At 51.7% G+C, this 20,093-nt stretch overlaps 8 protein-coding genes across 8 annotated transcripts; 6 read left to right on the top strand and 2 right to left on the bottom strand.

Moving 5' to 3' along the window:
- Nucleotides 1–346: 346 nt before the first annotated feature.
- Nucleotides 347–1,878, top strand: BD324DRAFT_635878 (hypothetical protein). The gene is made up of 2 exons (XM_022016843.1): nucleotides 347–1,172; nucleotides 1,242–1,878. The coding sequence occupies exons 1-2, from the start codon at nucleotides 757–759 to the stop codon at nucleotides 1,492–1,494; spliced, it is 669 nt and encodes a 222-aa protein (XP_021868689.1). The 5' UTR covers nucleotides 347–756; the 3' UTR covers nucleotides 1,495–1,878.
- Nucleotides 1,879–2,882: 1,004 nt separating this feature from the next.
- On the top strand, nucleotides 2,883–6,646 carry BD324DRAFT_653202 (glutamate dehydrogenase; the record flags this gene model as incomplete). Its single annotated transcript, XM_022018627.1, has 13 exons — nucleotides 2,883–2,921; nucleotides 2,974–3,086; nucleotides 3,143–3,279; nucleotides 3,319–3,547; nucleotides 3,602–3,937; nucleotides 3,980–4,332; nucleotides 4,373–4,963; nucleotides 5,011–5,649; nucleotides 5,694–5,947; nucleotides 6,003–6,108; nucleotides 6,161–6,224; nucleotides 6,271–6,487; nucleotides 6,536–6,646. The coding sequence occupies 13 exons, from the start codon at nucleotides 2,883–2,885 to the stop codon at nucleotides 6,644–6,646; spliced, it is 3,189 nt and encodes a 1,062-aa protein (XP_021868688.1).
- Nucleotides 6,647–6,882: 236 nt separating this feature from the next.
- BD324DRAFT_653201 (hypothetical protein) lies at nucleotides 6,883–7,698 on the top strand (the record flags this gene model as incomplete). The annotated part of the gene is made up of 3 exons (XM_022018626.1): nucleotides 6,883–7,197; nucleotides 7,272–7,503; nucleotides 7,571–7,698. The coding sequence occupies 3 exons, from the start codon at nucleotides 6,883–6,885 to the stop codon at nucleotides 7,696–7,698; spliced, it is 675 nt and encodes a 224-aa protein (XP_021868687.1).
- A 190-nt stretch (nucleotides 7,699–7,888) lies between these two features.
- Nucleotides 7,889–11,305, bottom strand: BD324DRAFT_657779 (hypothetical protein). The gene is made up of 4 exons (XM_022018872.1): nucleotides 11,112–11,305; nucleotides 9,203–11,059; nucleotides 8,323–9,151; nucleotides 7,889–8,252 (listed from the first exon to the last, which is right to left on the bottom strand). The coding sequence occupies exons 1-4, from the start codon at nucleotides 11,235–11,237 to the stop codon at nucleotides 7,930–7,932; spliced, it is 3,135 nt and encodes a 1,044-aa protein (XP_021868686.1). The 5' UTR covers nucleotides 11,238–11,305; the 3' UTR covers nucleotides 7,889–7,929.
- A 1,296-nt stretch (nucleotides 11,306–12,601) lies between these two features.
- Nucleotides 12,602–13,151, top strand: BD324DRAFT_610043 (thioredoxin-like protein; the record flags this gene model as incomplete). Its single annotated transcript, XM_022014184.1, has 4 exons — nucleotides 12,602–12,682; nucleotides 12,803–12,861; nucleotides 12,916–12,938; nucleotides 12,994–13,151. The coding sequence occupies 4 exons, from the start codon at nucleotides 12,602–12,604 to the stop codon at nucleotides 13,149–13,151; spliced, it is 321 nt and encodes a 106-aa protein (XP_021868685.1).
- A 344-nt stretch (nucleotides 13,152–13,495) lies between these two features.
- Nucleotides 13,496–15,951, top strand: BD324DRAFT_683372 (hypothetical protein). The gene is made up of 3 exons (XM_022019184.1): nucleotides 13,496–14,018; nucleotides 14,091–14,504; nucleotides 14,552–15,951. The coding sequence occupies exons 1-3, from the start codon at nucleotides 13,860–13,862 to the stop codon at nucleotides 15,836–15,838; spliced, it is 1,860 nt and encodes a 619-aa protein (XP_021868684.1). The 5' UTR covers nucleotides 13,496–13,859; the 3' UTR covers nucleotides 15,839–15,951.
- A 4-nt stretch (nucleotides 15,952–15,955) lies between these two features.
- BD324DRAFT_604588 (ubiquitin-specific protease) lies at nucleotides 15,956–17,671 on the top strand. The gene is made up of 7 exons (XM_022013984.1): nucleotides 15,956–16,149; nucleotides 16,265–16,420; nucleotides 16,512–16,610; nucleotides 16,669–16,718; nucleotides 16,872–17,145; nucleotides 17,214–17,439; nucleotides 17,489–17,671. Exons 1-7 carry the CDS (start codon nucleotides 16,054–16,056, stop codon nucleotides 17,566–17,568), a joined length of 981 nt encoding a protein of 326 aa, XP_021868683.1. The 5' UTR covers nucleotides 15,956–16,053; the 3' UTR covers nucleotides 17,569–17,671.
- BD324DRAFT_683370 (ATP synthase complex subunit H-domain-containing protein) lies at nucleotides 17,672–18,452 on the bottom strand. The gene is made up of 4 exons (XM_022019183.1): nucleotides 18,375–18,452; nucleotides 18,238–18,304; nucleotides 18,092–18,147; nucleotides 17,672–17,964 (listed from the first exon to the last, which is right to left on the bottom strand). Exons 1-4 carry the CDS (start codon nucleotides 18,396–18,398, stop codon nucleotides 17,731–17,733), a joined length of 381 nt encoding a protein of 126 aa, XP_021868682.1. The 5' UTR covers nucleotides 18,399–18,452; the 3' UTR covers nucleotides 17,672–17,730.
- Nucleotides 18,453–20,093: the final 1,641 nt, after the last annotated feature.

Raw genomic sequence — 20,093 nt, 5'->3', positions numbered from 1 at the left:
TTGACAGAAATGGACAAAGGACGGGCAGAGCCATCGTTATGCGGGCTTACAGGGCCATCAATAAGAAGAACGGGGGAGACGTCTTATCACAGGTGAAGAAAGAGGAAATCGACCGAACTCGCTTGGGGATGCCTCAATATACTGTATCACGGCGGATCCAAGCCCGCCTCTCATGAGACTTGCTCTTATACCATCCGTCTAATGCCAGGGCATTCCATCCCTTTCTGCTGCAGTGAGACACCCCTTGTATTACTCGAGCACAATGAGCCGGGATCCGAAGCTGCCGTTCCACCAGGTTGTGTTCTGGTCTCACCTCGTGTGTGGCCCCTGTAATCTTACATACAAGATGCATTCGGCACAAAGACTACCAGCCAAGACCAGCTCGCCAGCCTGTTACCATTCTGATGATGCCCAGTTTCTAGCATCTATGCATTAGCGGGTAAGCTGTGCGACGCGCGAAGTCGCGGAACAGCTCAAAGCGATGAGTTTGAGGATAGTCATGCGTGGTGACAGAATCATTTGCTGAAAACGTGTCTCACATGGCCACGCCACCAGTCCAAAGATGCGAGAAGCACAAAGCAAGTGCAGTCGATGTCCTTTCTGCTCCTTGTCTGCAAGCTGACCTCCTCCTGAAGAGGAGGAGTCAGTGAAAGGACTAGCTGACACCAGGAATTTGGGTGACTGACGGGCGTTACTGTATAAAAGAGAGCTCTCTTCCACCAGCTTGACTTCATTCTTCTTCCACATTCTGCCACGATGACAGCTCATTCGGATCACAACTCGTCTGCGTACTCTCACCCGCTAAGCCACGACGATGAGCACTTCACGGTGGCAGCCTCTTCACCATCAGACGTGACCTCACATGAAGATACACCAAAACACCAAAGCCCAAACAACGGGTCTCCTTCTGAAGATCCACCGCAATACACCGACTGCCAGGACACCTCGAGGCCATCAAGGATCGACGGACTCTTGCTCGTCTCCTGTGACGTCGACTCTACTGAGATCTTCGAGGAACCCAAGAGAATCTTTGGGATCAAAATCAGCTCTGGGAAAGTCCCGACTGGTGTATCCACTTTCACGCCGCGGTTCAGGACGCGTTCCTTGATACACAGTTTAGGCACCAAGTATTTTGACGAAGAGGAGGGCATCCCGCAGCAGATGTATGATCACTGCAAAGAGGTAGACCGTGAGCTGCATGATTGGAAGCGACGGTTTGGTACCGCTATGAAAAGTCGTACCGACATGCAACCGAGGACCGCCAGGTCGGAGGAGCAAGATGCGGTAGCAGCGAATCTGAGAAAGATGACCGAAAAGGTTCTCTCCGCAACTAAACCCCAGAGCACCAACGTTCTGTGGTCGAAAGTCATTCCAGGAGGGACATTCGATGACCTCTCAGGTCACTGCGACGAGGAAGCTCTGAAGACGCTCGGCTGGGATTATGACTTGGCATCGGACCCTGTCTCCTTCTCTTCGGGCTGCAGTCCATCATGAAAGACAGTCATGTCGGCTGCATCGTGAACCTCGGGGTGAGCAGACTTGAAATACATTTCAGCTCAAGGTGTTCACAGCAAATAGAGTGAGATAGATACCAAAGCTATGCAGTCCTGTGTCTGATCTGTTGATGGTTGCCCCTAGATGTATGAGTTGAATGATCGAGCTGGGAGAACTAAACTTGCACCGATTTCTTGGAGAGATGCCTACATGTCAGCGTTTCAGAGGTGTGATGCCATATCGTCCTGTGCGGACAGCCACTGGGAGAGTCTCGTTCTCATCTGCTTAGCGGTCCGCGGCTCCCTTGTCAACATGCCAGGTCGCGCGTTGTGATGCATGGAGTATATGTGAAGGCCACATGAAAAGTGTCAAACGGGCATGTATGTTTTACCGGCGCTTACAGCAAGCGCTTAAGAGAGAGCGAGAGGGATCTGCTGCGCTTGTATCGCCTCGAAAAAGTGGGAAAAAAAGAAAAAGAAATTGCTCAATTCGAAAATGGGCGAGAGAGAAACCGCCACATTCGAGGGTCCGGCCGATGCGAGAGTGAGGGAGGGCCCCGCGCCTCTCCCCCCCGCCCCGGATCCCACCAGCCAGCCAGACAGGTGCCAGTCAGTCGGGTTAAAATTCGAAAATCATTCATACTGGACTGCAACCGCCGCCGTGGTATATCACCACGACATTGACCTCTCATCGTTGCTCCCACTCTCAGACACATCCACTCCATCCCCAGCCTCATCACCAATCAGCAAAGTTCACACATTCTCCACCTCAACGTCAACCGCTTATTTTCAAACGTGAGCCGACGTGTTTTCTTAATCCACTCTCCCCCACACTGCAGCCTTGCTCCATGTTTCACGTCCACTAGCCCGCGAACTTCGCAACGTCGATAAGACATATCTGAGCCATTCCACCACCTTCCTTTGATCGACTCGATAATACCCTCCGCTCTATCTGTCAGGATCAGTCTCAGTGCTTATCGCAGAGACACCTAGAGATAGCATCCAGGGTATATAGATCATAGCGCGGCCCCCCCTCTTCCCATCCGAGAGTTCTCCAAACTCTGACATTGCTCAGGCATTAAAACTCTCACTTGCAATCTCCTGTCTTGTTGCTCGAAGGCGGTGTACAAGGTGAGCTCCTACCATCTTACGGCGTGCCTTTCGATGGTTCTGCTTGCCCTCTGCAAGCCATGCGGGGCACACATTGGTTGCCCCCGCAGACCAACATGTCCTTTGACTGTTTCAACGGCTAGCTGAACTACGCCCCTTGTTCTCGGCTCAGGAACCTCGCGGCGTATAAGATACTTGCATGCTGACATTCTCTTTTTATCATTGCCCCAGAACTCTTCCTTGCAACCTTCTTCCATCCAACCGCAATCTTCTCTCAACATGGCTACACCAGTAGCTTCTGCCTCTTCCAACGGGGGCGTGAGTCGGACTCCTGCCTTGTCTCCCGCATTCAGCTGACGACGTCTCACAGCTGCAGCCCCCGCATCCCGCTCAAGTCGCCAAGCTTCTCAGTGGAGACCACTTTGCCAATGGTAACAGCGGCTCCAACGGTGTCTCCACTCCCCGGCTCCGAAAGGATACAATGTGGGTCACATACCTCCTCCATGTTGCAGTGACTGACCTGCCTGTTTGTTTCACAGAGGATACAAATCATCTCCTTTCCCATTGAAGGCCACTCAACAAGGCGAAGTGGTCAAGATCCTGTCTGAAACCGGGTTCATGCCACCAGAGCTCGTCTCTGGCGAAGTCGATTGGTTCTACAACCACCTTGGCATCGGTGAGCTTATTTGAAGACTCGCCTAGCTAACCCTGTCAGACAACGCATACTTTCTCGCTGAGAACCCTGACGCGATCGCCGATCACATCCTAGCGCTCTACTCAGCCAAGCTGCTTGCTTATACAAAGCATGACCCGAATCAACTCGTCATTGACCTTGAAAAGATCACCCCGGAAGGGGAGGCGGGCAAGGAAGGTGCAGTCTGGATCCACACCAGTCAACCGGGTGTCACCGTCAAGACTGGCCCAGGGGCCAGCGTCGAGAAGCAGTACGTGGACGATCTCTACCTGATGAAATCCAGCTGACTTGTCACCTTCTTCAGGATTGACAATCTCTACCTCGACAACTCGACGCCTGAAAAGGCATACCGACTTGAGACCTACCGATCGTCAGGGGCCATCTCCTCGACCATCTCTCAACAGCTTCGATGCTACTTTGTCGCTCGATGCTCGTTCCCCACCTCAGCGCCAGTGAAGTCTGCCAATGGAAACGTCGACATTCGATCAGTTTCCGATGCCAGCTTTATCGAAAAGGCCAGCGATGCCACACTCGACATCTACCAGGAGATCATGGATGAGGTGTCTCGTCGTGATGGACCGGTCATTGAGATGTTTGAGATCGAAGACAGTCGTGAGCGACGAGTCGTCATCGGATACAAGTGAGTGACGATTGTGCGCGGGGGCTCACTAACTTTCCCCAGGATGGGAGGCACGAAGCGATTCTTCTCCGCTCTGTCCGACCTGTACCACTTTTACGGTCTTTACTCGGCTCGAAAATACGTCGAGCAGTTCTCCAATGGAATCACCATCATCTCCATGTACCTGAACCCTGTACCCAACTCACGAGCACCTCCTATCGAGCACTCGATCCACCAGATCGTCAGAGAGACTTCCCTGCTCTACTGTCTGCCCAACAATCCATTCTTCGCCGTCGCTGAGGATGACGAGAACGCCGGACATGCCGTCCAAGAGGCCACATACGCATATGCTGGATGGATCTTTGCTCAGCATTTCTGCAACCGATTGGGATCAGCTTATTTGGCTCTGAAGAATGGTGAGCTGTCTTAGCCACGGTATAGCCTGACTCCCCTTAGTGCTCGACGAGAGCAACCCCAGCCATGCCGAAGTGGTCAACAAGATCAAGACCCGATTCAGAGAAGAGACCTTCACGCGAGAAAACATTCGCGAGGTTATCCAGGCTCATCCTGAACTGGTCCGAATGCTGTACATCAACTTTGCCATGGTTCACTACCCTGCGCCCGATGAGGCATCCCAGCTCACCCCGACCCTGTCCTTCCAGCGACTCAAGACAGAAGTCCCCGTCACCACTGAAGAACTCCATGCCATCATTCGCAAGAAGGCACAAAACTTGCACGCCTTCCAAATCTTGGAAGCTTTGCTCGTCTTCAACAAGCATGTCCTCAAGTGCAACTTTTATCAACCGACCAAGGTTGCCTTGTCTTTCCGACTCGACCCTTCGTTTTTGCCAGACATCGAGTACCCCAAGAAACCATTCGGCATGTTCTTCGTCATTGGACCAGACTTCCGTGGCTTCCACGTCCGGTTCAGAGACGTTGCTCGAGGTGGTATCCGTGTCATCCGATCGCGAGGCAAGGAGAACTACAACTCCAATGTCAGGACCTTGTTCGATGAGAACTATGCGCTTGCTGCAACCCAGAACTTGAGTGAGACAAACACTGGTCCAGACTATTATCGCTGACGTCGAACTCAGAGAACAAGGATATCCCCGAAGGTGGAGCCAAGGGTACCATTCTGCCCGAAGTAGATGCCAACTACCGACAATGCTTTGAAAAATACGTCGATGCGATCATCGACCTGTTGATTCCTGGTCGAACACCTGGCATTAAGGGTCCCATTGTTGACGTCTCTGGTCGACAAGATCCTGAAATCCTCTTCTTTGGACCGGATGAGAACACTGCCGACCTCATGGACTGGGCGGCCGAGCACGCTCGAGCACGAGGTGCCAGCTGGTGGAAGTCATTCACCACTGGGAAGTCTGCAGAGAAGCTCGGAGGTATCCCTCACGACGTGTACGGCATGACTTCACTGTCAGTCCGCCAATACATCCTCGGTATCCTCAAAGCACACGGTCTTAACGAGAAGGATGTGACCAAGTTCCAGACCGGAGGTCCCGACGGAGATCTCGGTTCCAACGAGATTCTTCTCAGCAAAGACAAGACTGTCGCCATCATTGATGGCAGTGGAGTCTTGTACGATCCTGCTGGTCTGGACCGACCCGAATTGATCCGATTGGCCAAGGCTAGAAAGCCAATCAACTTTTTCGACAAGGCCAAGTTGGGTCCGGAAGGATACCAGGTGCTCGTTGATGAGCAAGACGTCAAGCTGCCAAGTGGGTACATATCTTAGATTTGTGCTGACATGCTACTTTTTCAGGTGGAGAAGTCATCCCTGACGGGACCGAGTTCCGAAACAACTTCCACTTCCGAGTCAAGGCAGACCTCTTCGTCCCTTGTGGTGGTCGACCCGAAGCCGTCAACATCTCGAACGTCGCTCAGCTTTTGGACAGCGAAGGCAAACCCAACTTTAAATACGTTGTCGAAGGTGCAAACTTGTTCTTCACTCAAACGTCTCGATTCTGGTTGGAGAAGAAAGGTGTTGTCTTATTCAAGGATTCCAGTACGAACAAGGTGAGTGAACACGGTGTGGGGGGCAATGACGAAAAACTCATCTGTGGGTTCTCAGGGAGGTGTCACTTCGTCCTCGCTCGAGGTGCTCGCTGGCCTTGGTCAGAACGATGAGGAGTACATCAACAACATGATCTTCAAGGATGGCAAGCCGTCTCATTTCTGTGAGCTCATTGCGAGAGGCACTGGTTATTATACCTGCTGACTTTGCTCCAGACCAGAGCTACGTCAAGGATATTCAGTCCAAGATCTGCGAAAACGCCGCCGCAGAGTACCACTGGTGAGTCAGGTCTCTAACGACGGGGAGAATGTCTGACTCTCGTCAGCATTACCAAAGAGTGGCACCGAAACAACGGGACCAAATCTCGAACCACTATTTCGGACGAGCTATCTTCCACGCTCAACAATCTCCAACACGAGCTCGAGATTTCAGATCTGTACGAGAATATCCAATCCAGGAAGAATGTCCTCCGAAGGGCCATGCCAAAAACCTTGGTTGACACTATCGGCCTGGAGACGCTGATGGAGCGATTGCCGGAGCAGGTGAGAACGATCTGGCTTTTCGAAAGATGCCGCTGACAATGCATTCAGTACCAACGTGCAGTCTGGTCCGCTTGGGTCAGCTCCAACTACATCTATGCCTGCTCTATGCAAGCGTCGAATGTGGACTTTTTCCACTTCTTCTCCAAGCTCTCCCAATAGGTGTCGAAATTGGGCAGAGGAGAAAATTTATAACGGACAATGCGAAGGCAGGGGTTTATCATATGGAGTCAGGAGAGGATGAAAGAAGACCTTGAGAGGAAAATCACAACAATCAAAACCTAGTACCGAGTGATTCGACATTGATCACTGCGCTGCATAATGTAATCTATTCCTAAAGTGACTTAGGAAATTACCATTTGGGGCAATTTCACAGCTCCGACATTACGCACAGAAAGATGACCGGTGTCACCTTGACATTCCTGTTCAGCATATCACTTAGGGTCATGTCGTCTCCACCGAGGTATTCTGACCCGGAAGACGATGAGCGTCTAGACGAGTCGCACCTTCTGCTCAAGACTCCTGCCAAATACGATACAGCGACAACAACAACATCATCATCATCGACTCACTCGTATCCTCCAACGAGTAGAACCAGGCCAGAAGATCATCAACGATCCTCTGAGTTCGATGCCCCAGGGGTCATCTACGTCTACACACCTGCGGGCGGGTCCAAGCGGCGAGTGATGAGTATCCTTCCGAGGACCAAAGCTGTGAGTCGCAAATACCTCAGCTCTAAAAGGCAAAACGAAGTAATAGCTAAAATCAGAACTTTGGGTGACCATAGGAAACCATTGAAAAGGTGCAAAATGCTTTCCCTCTGCTGGCCGATGTAAATCCCAATAGGATACAATTTGAAACGCTCGTCAATCCTGGCTCGCCAATCGTTGAACAGAGATGGGCTATTGTTCTGGACGAAGCGTGGGCAAAGTTGGTGGAAAGTAAGCCAGAGACGTTGATTTTGAGTCTTCTGGCGGAGCCTTTGGATCCAGAATCCGCAGGGGCAGCCTTGAAGAAAAGTAAGCGGGAGGCGCTGGCAGAATGGTACTCGGTTCCGCTGATAAGGCCTGATTCTCCTCTGTTCAGCGAAACGACGGACAACCATGATACGTTATGGATTCGTGGCGGTTCTATCGTTCTTCGCCGGTGTAGTCTTCATGGCTGCCACTCGAGGAGATGCTGCATCCACGCCAGACGCCATAGAGGGGTCATGATGGACGGGATGGTGCTGGAGTCCCGTTTGCGAGGATTCTTTGCAAGTCATGACGCAGTCCAGTTGTAAATAAAACCTATTTTACAGGCGAGCGAGTACAGGTGTATCGCTAGCGTCGACAACCGCAAACTATTAAGCTCAGTCAATCTGATGCCATGAATGTAGCTTAAGTTCCAATGCTGTACTGGCGAGCATGGCTAGCGTTGAGCACTTGACATGCACGTGTTCCCATCTACTCTGCAAGGTATTCTGTCAAGACGCCCATACTGTCAATATCCTCCTCATCCGTCCCGTGGTCAAGTGCGTTCCCACTCGTGGATGAAGTCAAAGTTCCCGTAGGATCCGAATGAGTCGCTTGGCACAGAGTAGTGATGATACCTCCCAAAGAAGTTATTGGCGGACCGAACAGGTTGCCGGCATTGTTGGTTGTCCCCTGTCTGTCCGTCTTGAGCTTCGACAGCGGTGTGGGATTGCTAGGAATGGAATAGGCGAATGTCATGGGGTTCTCTGGATCGCATGGAGCTGATAAAGATAGGGTAAAGAGGGATGCGTGACCTGATTGAGACAACACAAATGATGAGATCAGTGTACGAATCCAGGTGGTTTCTCGATCAGACCAACTCACCTTGCCAACCGGTCCAATCCCTTACATCGACCACCTTGCCAATCCCCCCTTCAGCCTCTCCCAGTAGCTTGAGCACCTTGTCATCCTTCTTCTTCTTTGCGTGACTGAACAATCCCCGCTCATGTATCGTGTGACCCACCAGCACGAGATCATCAAAGATCAACATGACCACTTGATCTTCAGCAGAGCGTTTGCGGCTCGACCCTGATAGACTAGAGGTCGAACTAGGCAAGCTACTGGGACTCTTCATCGAACTCGGAGTGGAAGGTCTCCAATCCGTAACGGAGCACGAGGCTGAGGATGCAGAAGCTGTACTTGGAGATCTGGTGACGGTCGGGCCGTGTTGGGTTGTTAATGGACCTCTTGGTGAAGTCATCGGAACATCCCGAACCAAGGAATTGGATCGAGATGGTGGGTTGTAAGAGGACAGAGAGGACGTCGTGGAGAAGTTTGAGATCCTCGTGCCTCCTCCAGCGGGACCCCCATGGGCGATAAAGTCCCAAGGAGAGATGGATGAGGAGATGGTGGATGAGATGGACCCTCGAGAACTGTGGATGCTGCCCGCTCGACTCCGAGACACGGGGCTCGGCGAGGATCCCTGTGTCCGTCGGACCACTTGTCCATGACCCAGCAGCTTGCGACCAGGTACAGCGAGTCTGAATCCAACCGGCAGGCCTGCAAGTTTGGATTCGAGCACTTCAAGGTGGTCAAGATCGTCCTTTCGGGCTTTGGCAGCTTGCAAGTGGAGAATGATATGCTCAGTCCTGCTCAAAAGGGACAGGATATCCGATTGACATGGGTGTGAGTGCGGCGTCACGTCGAGAAGGCGCTTGAGCGGAGTATAAGCAATTGCGTTGGTCTTTGATTGATAATTACTCACCTTGAGGAACAACGGATACTTTGTCAACCTCTGAACAGGCTTCAGTAGCATACTCCCTAGAGACATGGACCCCAACACCTCTTCCTTCATTTGCATTCTGACGAACTCGCCAAAGACACTGTCCGAATCTCTGACATTGTCTTCCACAGTCTGGACGACGGCTTCGAATCGGACCAAATACCACTCATGTACGGTCAATCGGTCGACCCAAGACTTGAAGATGCCGACAAAGGTCCGGACGTCTAAGACTTGATTGGCTCGCCTGAGGTCCCGTTGTTGCGAGGCGATGATGGAATGCGCTTGGACGACACATTCCAATAGGTCGAAAAGTTCAGAGATCTTGTCCGAGATACCGTCGATCCACTTGCCTTGAGGAGTCTTTAATGGCGTCGCAAAAAGGCGCAAGACGGTCTTCATGGATTTGACAAAAGCCTTTTCAGTCTCACACATCTCCCACATGATCTCCTGCCGTTTGATCTCCATGGTACCGTTCTGAGCCAGCAATTGATCATGGATCCTATCGCTGGACAAACATGATCGCCATGTCGACAGAGGCGTGGCCAGTTCTTCAGGAGAGGAGCTACGTTCGAGAGACTTTGAGTACCCGGACGAGGCGACGCCAGTGAACTCGCGACGTTGGCGAGAGGCCGGTCGAGGTGGGTCAGGAGTCTTGGCATGCAAGTCGGATGATGATCGAAAGAGTCGAGGTCGACGTGGTGGCGTAGAGCTCGGCAGGCGACGGGGCAACGGTCTAGACGGGGTAGTGATGTTCATTCCATCGTGAGGAGAGAAAGAAGGGGGCGGCGGAGGAGGCGTACCCATGTGCACCGGGCTGGTGAGTGGAGGACTCATCTTCAGACGTTGATTTGGAGACTCCTCGATTTCAGAATCGCATTCAGATCCAGAGTGATTCAGTTCAAAGGGTGGATCACCCCCGCAGGCCCAGAAGATGGTCTCGACCTGATCGTTTGGTGTCGCTTCTTCCGACTGTCCTGCAAACGACCAGTGTTGATTGAAGTCCAAGTTGGCGACTAAGCCCCTCAGTGCGCTCAAGCGACGTTGCGTTGAATCTCGCTTCTTTGCGATCGGTGTGATGGTGATATCCCTATCCCGGTCCTCTGTCGTACTGCGATCTGGAAAGGTCGGACCGCACGATGCAGGCGGTGGCGGAAGAGGGGCAGGTTGATCAGGAATGCGCCTGACTTTGGGTGTAGAAACTTCAGTGATGGTCGAATTGGTCGTGCTTGTGGACGCCGGGGAAGCTGCTCGGGCGTAAGGGGGCCGAGGTACAAGAAAGTCCACAGGCACAGGTGTCGCTGTTTCTGCTCGAAATGTGGATTCCGTCACAGAGGCTCTTCGTCTTCTCGGTCGAGTGGGCGGTGGTGTTGACGGATCAAAGACAGCTTCCAACGGAGATTGTCGAGATTCCCTCCGGGGTGTAGGCGAAGGTAAAGGCGATAGTGGAAGATGCTGGTTTACTTGGCGTCTTGAGGAAAGACGATTACATGGAGATATTGGACTTGGAAGACTGGCGACGGCTATCGAGCCGACAAGTTCCTTGGCGACGGCGTGAAAGTCTATATGTGAGTTATCGGGACTTTGACTCTGCTGCTTGTCAATGTTCAACGGGATGGCTGGTAAAAGTCTGTCTTTCTTAGATCGAGCAACTGAAGAGGTCAATGGAGGTGTGTAGACTTGCTGAGAATAGGTCGAGCCGGAACTTGAAGAGGAGGTAGAAGTCACAGAAGGTGACCGATTCAGGATAGGGGCACTGGTACGTGGTCGACTAATAGGGGATGGAGCTAAGGAAGCCAGAGCCAGCGGACGTTGACGAGGTGATTGTACACGATAGGAACTCTGTTTGAGCTTTAAGCGGGATCGTGTCAAAGCAAGGGGGCTCTGGACTCACGGGTAGAGCAAACGGGATGGGAGGTGTAGACCTAGTCATCTCTGGTGAGCGGGAGCTGAGCGCTCTGGTAGACGCCATGGGAGGAGGAGGCGGCGGCGGCGGCGGCGGCGAAGACATTGACGGCATGCGTGAGACAACTGGACCAGCTGAAAGAGGCAAAGGTATCGCGGATTGCGGGAAAAGGATAATTGAAGACAAAAGTGAGGTCAAAAACGAGACCGTCTTGGGGAATGCTGCCGAAAAATCGACCTGTTCGCTGAACAGAATGGGTGGACCTGAGGAGCTGTTGTGTTGAGGAGAGGATTTGATACCCAGGTCTTGAGATTACCACGAGAGTCTACCAGCCTTCTCGTGCAACGAAAGCTGAATGAAAGAGAAGGAATGTGATTTTCCCGACCTGCCTCGTTTCCTGCTACTAGTTTTGAATGACGTGTGGATCAGCGTATAGAGAGATGAGGTTCCAGACCCGATTCGTCTTTCTATGAGGTTTGAAAAGGAGGAAGATCCAGCTCCCTTGATAAAGCAGCGCTTCCTCGTTGTTCTCCTGGAAGAGCGAGGGATCGATTGGGAATGTGGGATGGATCGTTTATAGTTGGTGGTAGAAGATGTCTCGGATAATGAAAAGACGCGTCTGGATCCAGCCAGGGCGGTGAGGGACACAAGTTGACAACAGACAACACACAGCGTTGCAGGGAAGGCAGAGGAGGGGAAGGAGGTAATAAGGATTCCAAAAGATCAGGACATGTGTATATCAGTGCGAAAGTGTCAGGACCTCGCCCAGGACTGGACTGCCTTTGGACAACGGACAGCAAGAAGAAGAAACATTCACCATGTGTAGCTGGCTGACTACGTCCCTTCAAGGCCCATTGGGATCCTCCCCCCTTCATCCCTTTCAGTAAAGGATTCCATGCTTGTTGAACGGCAGTCCAAGCAAGGCTATGTCTGTGTTTGAGCTAGGATTTTGTTATTATTGTTCGATGGAGCTATTTGATCAGTGCGCGCCGGGGGGGCGGGGGAAACAGGTGAAACGCGATTTGATGAGAGTCAACCTCAGGTCGTCGAGACGAGCCTCAGTAGTCACCCGAGTCCAACAGCTTTCGATCCATGGTATCTGTACTGAATGTCCATGTTGACATGACATGATATGATATCCATGACCGTCTCGCTCCAAGCTGCGTTTAGGGGCCCGCTCCTGGAAAACCGGGGATTGAAAAAAAGAATATCAATTGGGTCAAATCTGTCGTCATCGAACAATCAGAGAGGCGAGGACATATATTATTACTTGTCTTTCCTCACTCGAGCCACTTCATCCTTGATCTCCCAGCACATCTTAGATGATAGCAGTGAGAGGTATATCGAGGACTATCACAGCGACTTTCCACGCATCTAATCTAGTCTACAAGCAAACATACATTCACCCCATTTACCCCACGGTTCCATCCTTCAAACTGGGTTCATCATTCTCCACAGGAGCCACTTCGTCACCCGAGATGGCCGCAGAGTTGAAGAGCAAGGTCGATAAGATGATCGAGGAGAATAGGGTGGTGGTCATTGGTAAATCGTGGTGCGGTGTGAGTCTTGATGGAGTTCGAGCGAGCTCAAAAACGATCTCCATCGAGCGGTTATGGAATCGGGTGGCGAGAGCGTGAAGGCTGATCTACCACTTCAAATGTGCTGACGTGCGCCTGTAGTTTTGTCGACGTGCTCGCGGTACTCTGGAAAGGATGGTGCCGGACGTGACGAATTGGGAGTGAGTCAGGAGCTGCAAGCGGGGACGACATGTTAAATTGACTGACTATCTCAGTATCGACACGGATGGCTCTGAGTGTGAGTGGTACAGTGCTTGTCACATAAACACCAAGCTGACATTCTGTTCCATCAGCTGTGGTGCAAGACTACCTGCACAAGAAGACTGGTCAGCGAACCGTTCCATTTGTATTCATCAACGGGGAGTTCATCGGTGGATGTGACGATCTTCATCGTATACCTCAACCGCAGTTGAAGCAATTGATCAACAAGAAGCCTGCGCCGAGCTCGTAGAGTAGAGTAGAAAGGAGCTCACAGGTTGTAAGGTGTCAATGTTCGAAGCAGGACGGACATCTCGAGCGCTTCAACATTGCTTCTGTCGACCTGCTTTTTCTTTGCTGTCGCAGATCCCAAGCTATAGTATAATCCTCAGTATGCATATACCGCGTAACATTGACTGCCAGTCAAAGGCTCAGCTCTACGTTGATCCAATCTGGTTCTCGACACGTAACATGGCTATGCTTCTGCTTGGTTGCAATGTACGTGTTCTTTGCATCTTATTATCGCCGCCACTCCCATCCATCATCGGCTATGAAAATGATAATTGGCACAAATGAGTTGAATGGGAAAGCCTGTGCCCCCGAGACTTGTGGACAGAGGTATTGAAATAATAGCCTATATCTCACTGTGAATCATTCACCTTGTTCGATATCTGTCAGATCGACTCTATCACCAGTCATCTCGCTTAGCGATGCGATGGCTCAAGTGCTGATCGCCGCTAGACCTCCCATCGATTAGCTCCTTTGAGCTGCCTGAGGGGTTCTGGCAAGCCCGGTCAAAGTTGAAATTCGGTCCCGGTGGGAGAGGGTGAATAGGAATCGTATGGTCACAATACCAAGGACATTGAGCTAGAGAGCAGTCCGTGTCTTGGTTGGAAGCTTAGAACACTTGGGATCTGTGGATTGTCCCCGCATCATCTATCTCTATCACGCTTAGCTCATCATGGCTCTACCTTTCGGCTCGACTCAGCTCGTCGCTTCGTCTTCCAGTAGCTCTTCCTCCTCGAAGCCAGCCTATCTCTTTCGACCCTCACAAGAAGTCTGGACAAAGCTCCAAGCTGCTTCGAATGGTCTATCCATATCTTTCCAAGGTGACGAAGTGGTAAGTCTTGACAAGCTGTAAACCCCCCCGCCCCCCCCCCCCCCCCCCTTTTCAAAAGCTAAAGCCATTCAGTCGCTCCATATCCCTGGATCTGCCCCTATACATCTTGCACCCCAAGCTTCCAATACACCTTCCGAGGTTTATACATTGAAAGGCGATCGACTAGACCCATTGGGCATTGCAACGTCTCGTCTCACTACGCCTATCGGATCTAACAACCACAATCGGGGAGCCATAGCATCTGGTCTCAAGACACCTTCGACCGCTCATTTCAACCATCATGCAAAGCCGCATACTCAGGGTGAACAAATGGGAAGGGTGTACAGTAGTCCTGGATTACCTAGCTCCATGACGGTCGGTGGAGAACCTATCATCCCATTGAAGACTCGGGTGATCCAAGCTCTTTCTCTTGGTCCAATGAGCCTGGAGAAAGTGGTCAAACGAGTTGGGATGCCAGAAGAAGACGTGATGCGAGTGGTCAGAGTAGTGAGTGTTGCCCCAAATGAGTGACGCCTCCTGACCGTGTCTGACAGGTCGGAAAAGATCTCGGCGAGGGTCGGTACACACTCCAACCCGCCAAATATGCCCAGGTCAAGATAGCTTCCTGGAAATACACCCTTGAAGAACAACGAACAGTTGTTCGACTTGCTCGAGAAGCATTTGACGAACTGGGTCTACCAAGCGACGCAGAGGAGAGAGTGGACTTGGCTCAAAAGGAGTCAGAGATCAAAGAGAGTGAAGAGGGCGAGAGCGACGTGAAGATGGACGAACGTGATACTCTACAAGTTCCCCCGATCCCTGCTCCATCCGCTCGCAAAGAGACCAGTGCGCAATCGACGCCGATCAGCAGTCCTCAAATTGGACCTATTCATGCTGGTGGCGCCAACAGTTCGGACTCGGGGACCAAGGACAAGGCGTCAGGTAACGCCGTAGCGGGGAAGAAGAAGTCCAAAGGATCGCTCGGGCTCATCGGTCGAGAAAGAGCAAAGTTTGCAGCCCAACAACAGAGAGCTTCGTCTCTGCCGAATGCTCAAAGGGCGACTTCCAACGTCGCTTCTCCGCGTCTCGATCCGACGACGACCGTGCCTACGACTGGTATGGCTAGTGGCTCTTCAAATAAAGCGGCAAAAGCGGCTGGAACGACGAAGCGGAAACGGAATGACGATGATGGGAAATCTCGACCTGATTCGCCGGCTGATTCGTCAGCAGAAGCATCCAACAGTGGCGAATCTGCTGCTGGACAATCGGCTCCTCGCGGGCGTACAAAGGAAGCCAAGCCCATCAAGCCCACTACTACCACGAGTGGCGATGGCAAGCCAGAGATGAAGAAGCAAAAGAGCAAAGCACGGCCCCCGGATGAAAAACTATCTGCGACCACTCGAGATTATTCTTCCTCAGATTCAGGATCCGAGGTCGAGGCGACTCCCCTGAGTAAACGCAAAACTGGTTCAGATCACCACCCGCAGTCTGCTCCACTCACTCACGCTCAAACAACGTCGTCCATTCCAACCTTTAAGCGGAAAGCCCCACCACCCGTGCTTGACCTAGGTGAGGCTCGGAACGGCGCCTCACAGACAGAGCCCAAGACTTCGAGACCAGACGAAGAGAGTCTCAGAGATCGATACGAAGAGCTTTTCCCCGCTTATCAGTTGTACACCAAGAAGCTGGTAAAGATACAGGAAGCTCTGGATCACGGGGAAGAAGGCGAAGTTGTGGATGAAGTAGAGGTAGAGAGAATGGTGAAAAAATGGCAGAAATGGCATCGAGAATTGGAGGATATCAGGAGGTGGTTTGGGGATGGGTCAAAGGTCGGTGTATAGGTTGCAGTTGAGCTAGAGGTGGCGAAGACCGAGTCACCAGCAAGAGTGATTGTCATCGTTTGTCGTTGTACGCCATGAAACATGTCATGATGATGTGGTTGCCACTTTTGTAACGCGAGTGTCTTGGCAAACCAGATCAATCCAATCCGCTGGGCGTTTTCCCGTCGCTTCGTGGAGTGTCGCTAGTCTGGCTGAAGGTGTTGGGCTCATCAAGTATGGCTGAAGATCCATCAGGCTGGTCACTGACCGAATCTGATCCTCAAGTCTTCACTCAGTTGCTCAAAGATCTCGGCGTAAAGGGTTTACAAGTGGTCAGTTTCAAGTGTCGCAGGGAAGATGCAACAGCAAAGCCTTCATGACTGCTTCCGCTTCGTGTGCTCCATTGCGCTGCTCGAAGATGATGGACTGACATGCTCTTTTCTACAGGACGATCTCTACTCCCTTGACTCGGATACTTTAGGTCCTCTAAGACCTATTCACGCCCTCATTTTCTTGTTCAAATATGTCGGAGGTGACGAAGGGGAATCATCTTCCGGTATCGAAGTGGATTCAGGAGAGAATGGCGTATGGTTCGCGAATCAGGTGAGCGGCGCATTCTGTTTCCATCAGATCCAAAGTCGACCTGGAGTGAGGTCGTTGATCGCTGACGATGTCGTTCCACCCCGCCGCTCAGGTCATCAATAATAGCTGTGGAACGCTTGCTGCTTTAAATGCCGTGATGAATATCCCTCCGCAAAGCTCTGAACACCCTAGCGAGAGTATAGAACTGGGTGTGAGTGGTGATGGGGGCAGGATACGACATCTGATATGGCTGACTGGAGCACCCCCAGCCTGAACTCGAGAATTTGAGGGATTTTGGATCAGCCATGGGACCTTTGGAGTGAGTTCGAAGACGCTCGAGTACACACACGGGGTCATAGTCGAGTGTCGTACCGACAACAGCCGTCTCTCTCGGCCGGCCTTGCTACCTCGCTCTCTTTTGGATTCCGAGGAATCTGTTTCGTTACTAATTCGCCTGTCCACCCCCTCTTAGCCTCGGTCACACCCTCTCCTCCCACCCTCTTATCCGCGAAGTCCACAACTCCTTCTCCAAATCGTCTCCCTTCTCTATGGATCCGGCCGCGTTCCCAGAACGTGAAAGGGAAGATGCTTATCATTTCGTGGCCTATCTACCAGTCAATGGAGTTCTGTACGAGCTCGATGGGCTAAGACGGAATCCAATCATGCACGCTGCTGTCGAAGATGATTGGCTGGATCAGGCGAGAGAGACCATCGAAGCTAGGATAGCGACCTATCCCGCAGGCTCAGTAAGTTGAAAAGCGTAAACTGTTCTCAGCGGATGAGATAACTGTGGTGTCCTAATTGTCCATCTCAGCTCATGTTCAACCTTCTTGCTGTTCGATCGGACCCTCTACCACGCCTCACTCGATTGTTGAATGACCCTACGACGGCCACGCAAGAGAAGATGACGATGCAGGATCAGTTGTATCAAGAACGGACGAAGAACGAGCGCGGAGCAGTCGAGAATACTCTGCGGCGGAATAATCTACTACCAGTGGTCTTCGAGCTGTTCAAAACCTTGGGACAGAGCGGAAAGATGGGTCAGTCCGGAAGCTCATAGCGCAAAACCATGGCTGATACGTTCTCCAGGTCCAATCATTGAGGAGGCGCGGGCCAAGGGAAGAACCAGACGGGAGAGAGCAAAACAGAGGGGCGAGGATGAAGATTAGGCGAAGTGCGTGTCGGTCTGAAAAGGATGGCATCCTCGGGTGTCAAGAGGCTCTCACAGGGACTTCTCGAATGATCAGTGATCTAGGCTCCACAATCCAAGCTATGATTTTTGCATCCTCTTGCCTTCATCCCATGCTACATTCCATCTATCGTCCCACCGACTAATGATGCTCCTTCTTTGGGTGGTCGGCTTCGAGGAAGTTCAAGTAATCTTGAGCTGATTCTCCCTGCTCCTCCGTGCTAGACGCAGTAGCTTCAGTAGAGGATGCTCCGAGGGTAGGCTCCTCAGCATCGAATTTAGACAGCTCTTCGGCGAGGTTGGAAGGGAGGACTGGGGCCTTGGGAGGCGAGGGAGCGGTGTAGTTTCGAACGTTTCCTACGTGGGCGTCTTTGGTCTGGAGCGAAGGGTCAGCGCACGGTGTTATGCCTGCGGATCATGCGGAAGAGGGTTCCCGACGGCTATACGGATCGTGTGAGGGGATGAGAACGATCCCAGAGGGCTAGACGATCTTAAAGACTCACCTGCGCTGGAGCCTTGTAGTTCTTCAACTGAGAAATGTACAGGTCCTGAACGAGGTCTAAATAAAGACCAGTTGTCAGCAAATCTTATCCTTCAATCATCTCTCGCCGGACTACACCATCCATGGCGAGCGTCTATCAATGTTTACCTTTTCTAGAGCTCGCTGAGACTGAAAAAGATCGAGCGAAAGAGACGGAAGGTGCCAAACGACGGGCCTAGAAAGGGTCAGCTCGACACGAGCGAGGATTGTGGGAGACAAAGGGTGACAGGAAAGTCTTTACTCACGTTGACTCGGATAATGGACGCCATGATGATCTGCTACAGACTTGAACGGCAGGAGTATGCGAGACTGTTAAGAGGGGGTTCGCAGATGGAGGGAAAGAAGAAGGGGTTTGGATGGTGAGCGGGATCAAAATTGTTTAAGAAATGCCTATCTAAGGAAATAGGCGTGATGAGACTTGAGCCGTTTTCAAAATGATGTTGAGGAGCAGCAATTCCTTCTTCTCTTCAATCCTTCCTTCGTGAGTTGTGCTCGATGCACCTCTTCATACCTGGACTGTGGGACTTTGTGCTGACGCCTTGAACTGTTCAGTTTCAAGAAATGATGACAACTCCACGGTCGCAAATTAGTTGACGAGCTCCCGGGTTTCCCTCTCTTGGGTGTTTCTCGGTATTGAGCCAGTCTGACATTTGCCGTCTGACGACCAACCTTACCTTGTTATAAAAGGGACGGCTAGGAGATGAACGGTCTGACTCCATGAAAGGAGGGAAGGAGGATCAGAGACATGAGACAATGGATTAAAATCTATCAGGAGGGCTCTTCCTCCGATGGGGCAAAAGCGCAGAATGCATTCTTTGGTGGATCTTTCTTTGTAGCCTCGGCTACCAGCTATGACCATTGCCTGATATAGACCGAGCATGGATTCGGATCCACAGAGATAGATTTCAGCTGATCTGCCTAGAGCTTTCGCTCCTTGCTCATCTCGTAGATCTCCTCTGCCATGAGCTGGATCACTCTTCGACCTGGTTGTTGCGAGTAAGATTTGTCCGGCACTATCATCCTTCTCTAACATGACCCATGCACCATATAGCTAGACGCGGACACGTGGGCAGAACTGCCTTCAATAGAGCACTCTGCGTAGTGCAGGTCTTAGCGTGCACCCATCTACCCTCGCGCAGGCAAGACCTTGCGCCAGTAGCTAGCTACGCGGTGTCCGTTTTGCCACGGTCCACCCGAAAAGACGCGGTCCGAACCGCCAGAACTCGTCCATGTCCATCGATCTTTTGTTATTGACAGTCTCATGAGCTTTTTCTACACCCTTCAGTCATAGACTGGCGAGCAGAGAGCATTGGAGCTGCTCTCACTTACCGCTGGAGATGACTTCGTGCATTGATCAAGCTGCTGAGCAGAGAAGGCGGAAGCGGCAGGCTCTTGAAGAGCAATTGAGGCTGTTGGACGAAGAAGAATTGTAAGTCGATGCGAGACAACCCCCTGTATGTCGTTTGCAACCGTCAGCTCAATTTGCTTCTAGTCGCTACCAGAGCGCTTCTCAGTCAACCAGTTTGCCCTCGTTTCCGTCTCTTCTAGCGGGTTCTATTGCATCTTCATCCTCCAGTTCCAGCTCTTGGTCTCAGCCGCCTCCTCGGTTTGCAGATCACAGTGGACATTCTCAGTCCGGTGTTCGCCTTCAGTCCAGCTCGCAGTGGCCCGCTTCTCAAGGAGCGTCGACTCACCATTCAAGCAAAGGTGTTTCCAATGTGTCGCATCTCGATGATAATGTCCTTGGACGGTACAATCCGGCCAGCTCCAGTACCACCTCTTCAGCTTCTGGTCCGCCATACTATGATCGAGGTTATCCAATCTCATCTCCCGCCGACAAGCACTCGCATGCCACTTCTCGAGATGTATCTCAACCTTCAAAAACGAGGTACTTTACTTCCGATGGACAGTCCCTTATACCGTATACGAATCTTCCCGTTCCGTCAAAGGCTCAAATCCACAGC

This window comes from Kockovaella imperatae, assembly GCF_002102565.1.
Source record: "Kockovaella imperatae strain NRRL Y-17943 chromosome Unknown BD324scaffold_14, whole genome shotgun sequence".
NCBI classification, from domain to species: domain Eukaryota; kingdom Fungi; phylum Basidiomycota; class Tremellomycetes; order Tremellales; family Cuniculitremaceae; genus Kockovaella; species Kockovaella imperatae.
Note: the sequence above shows the minus strand (reverse complement) of the source record. Positions and strands in the feature narration are given on the sequence as shown.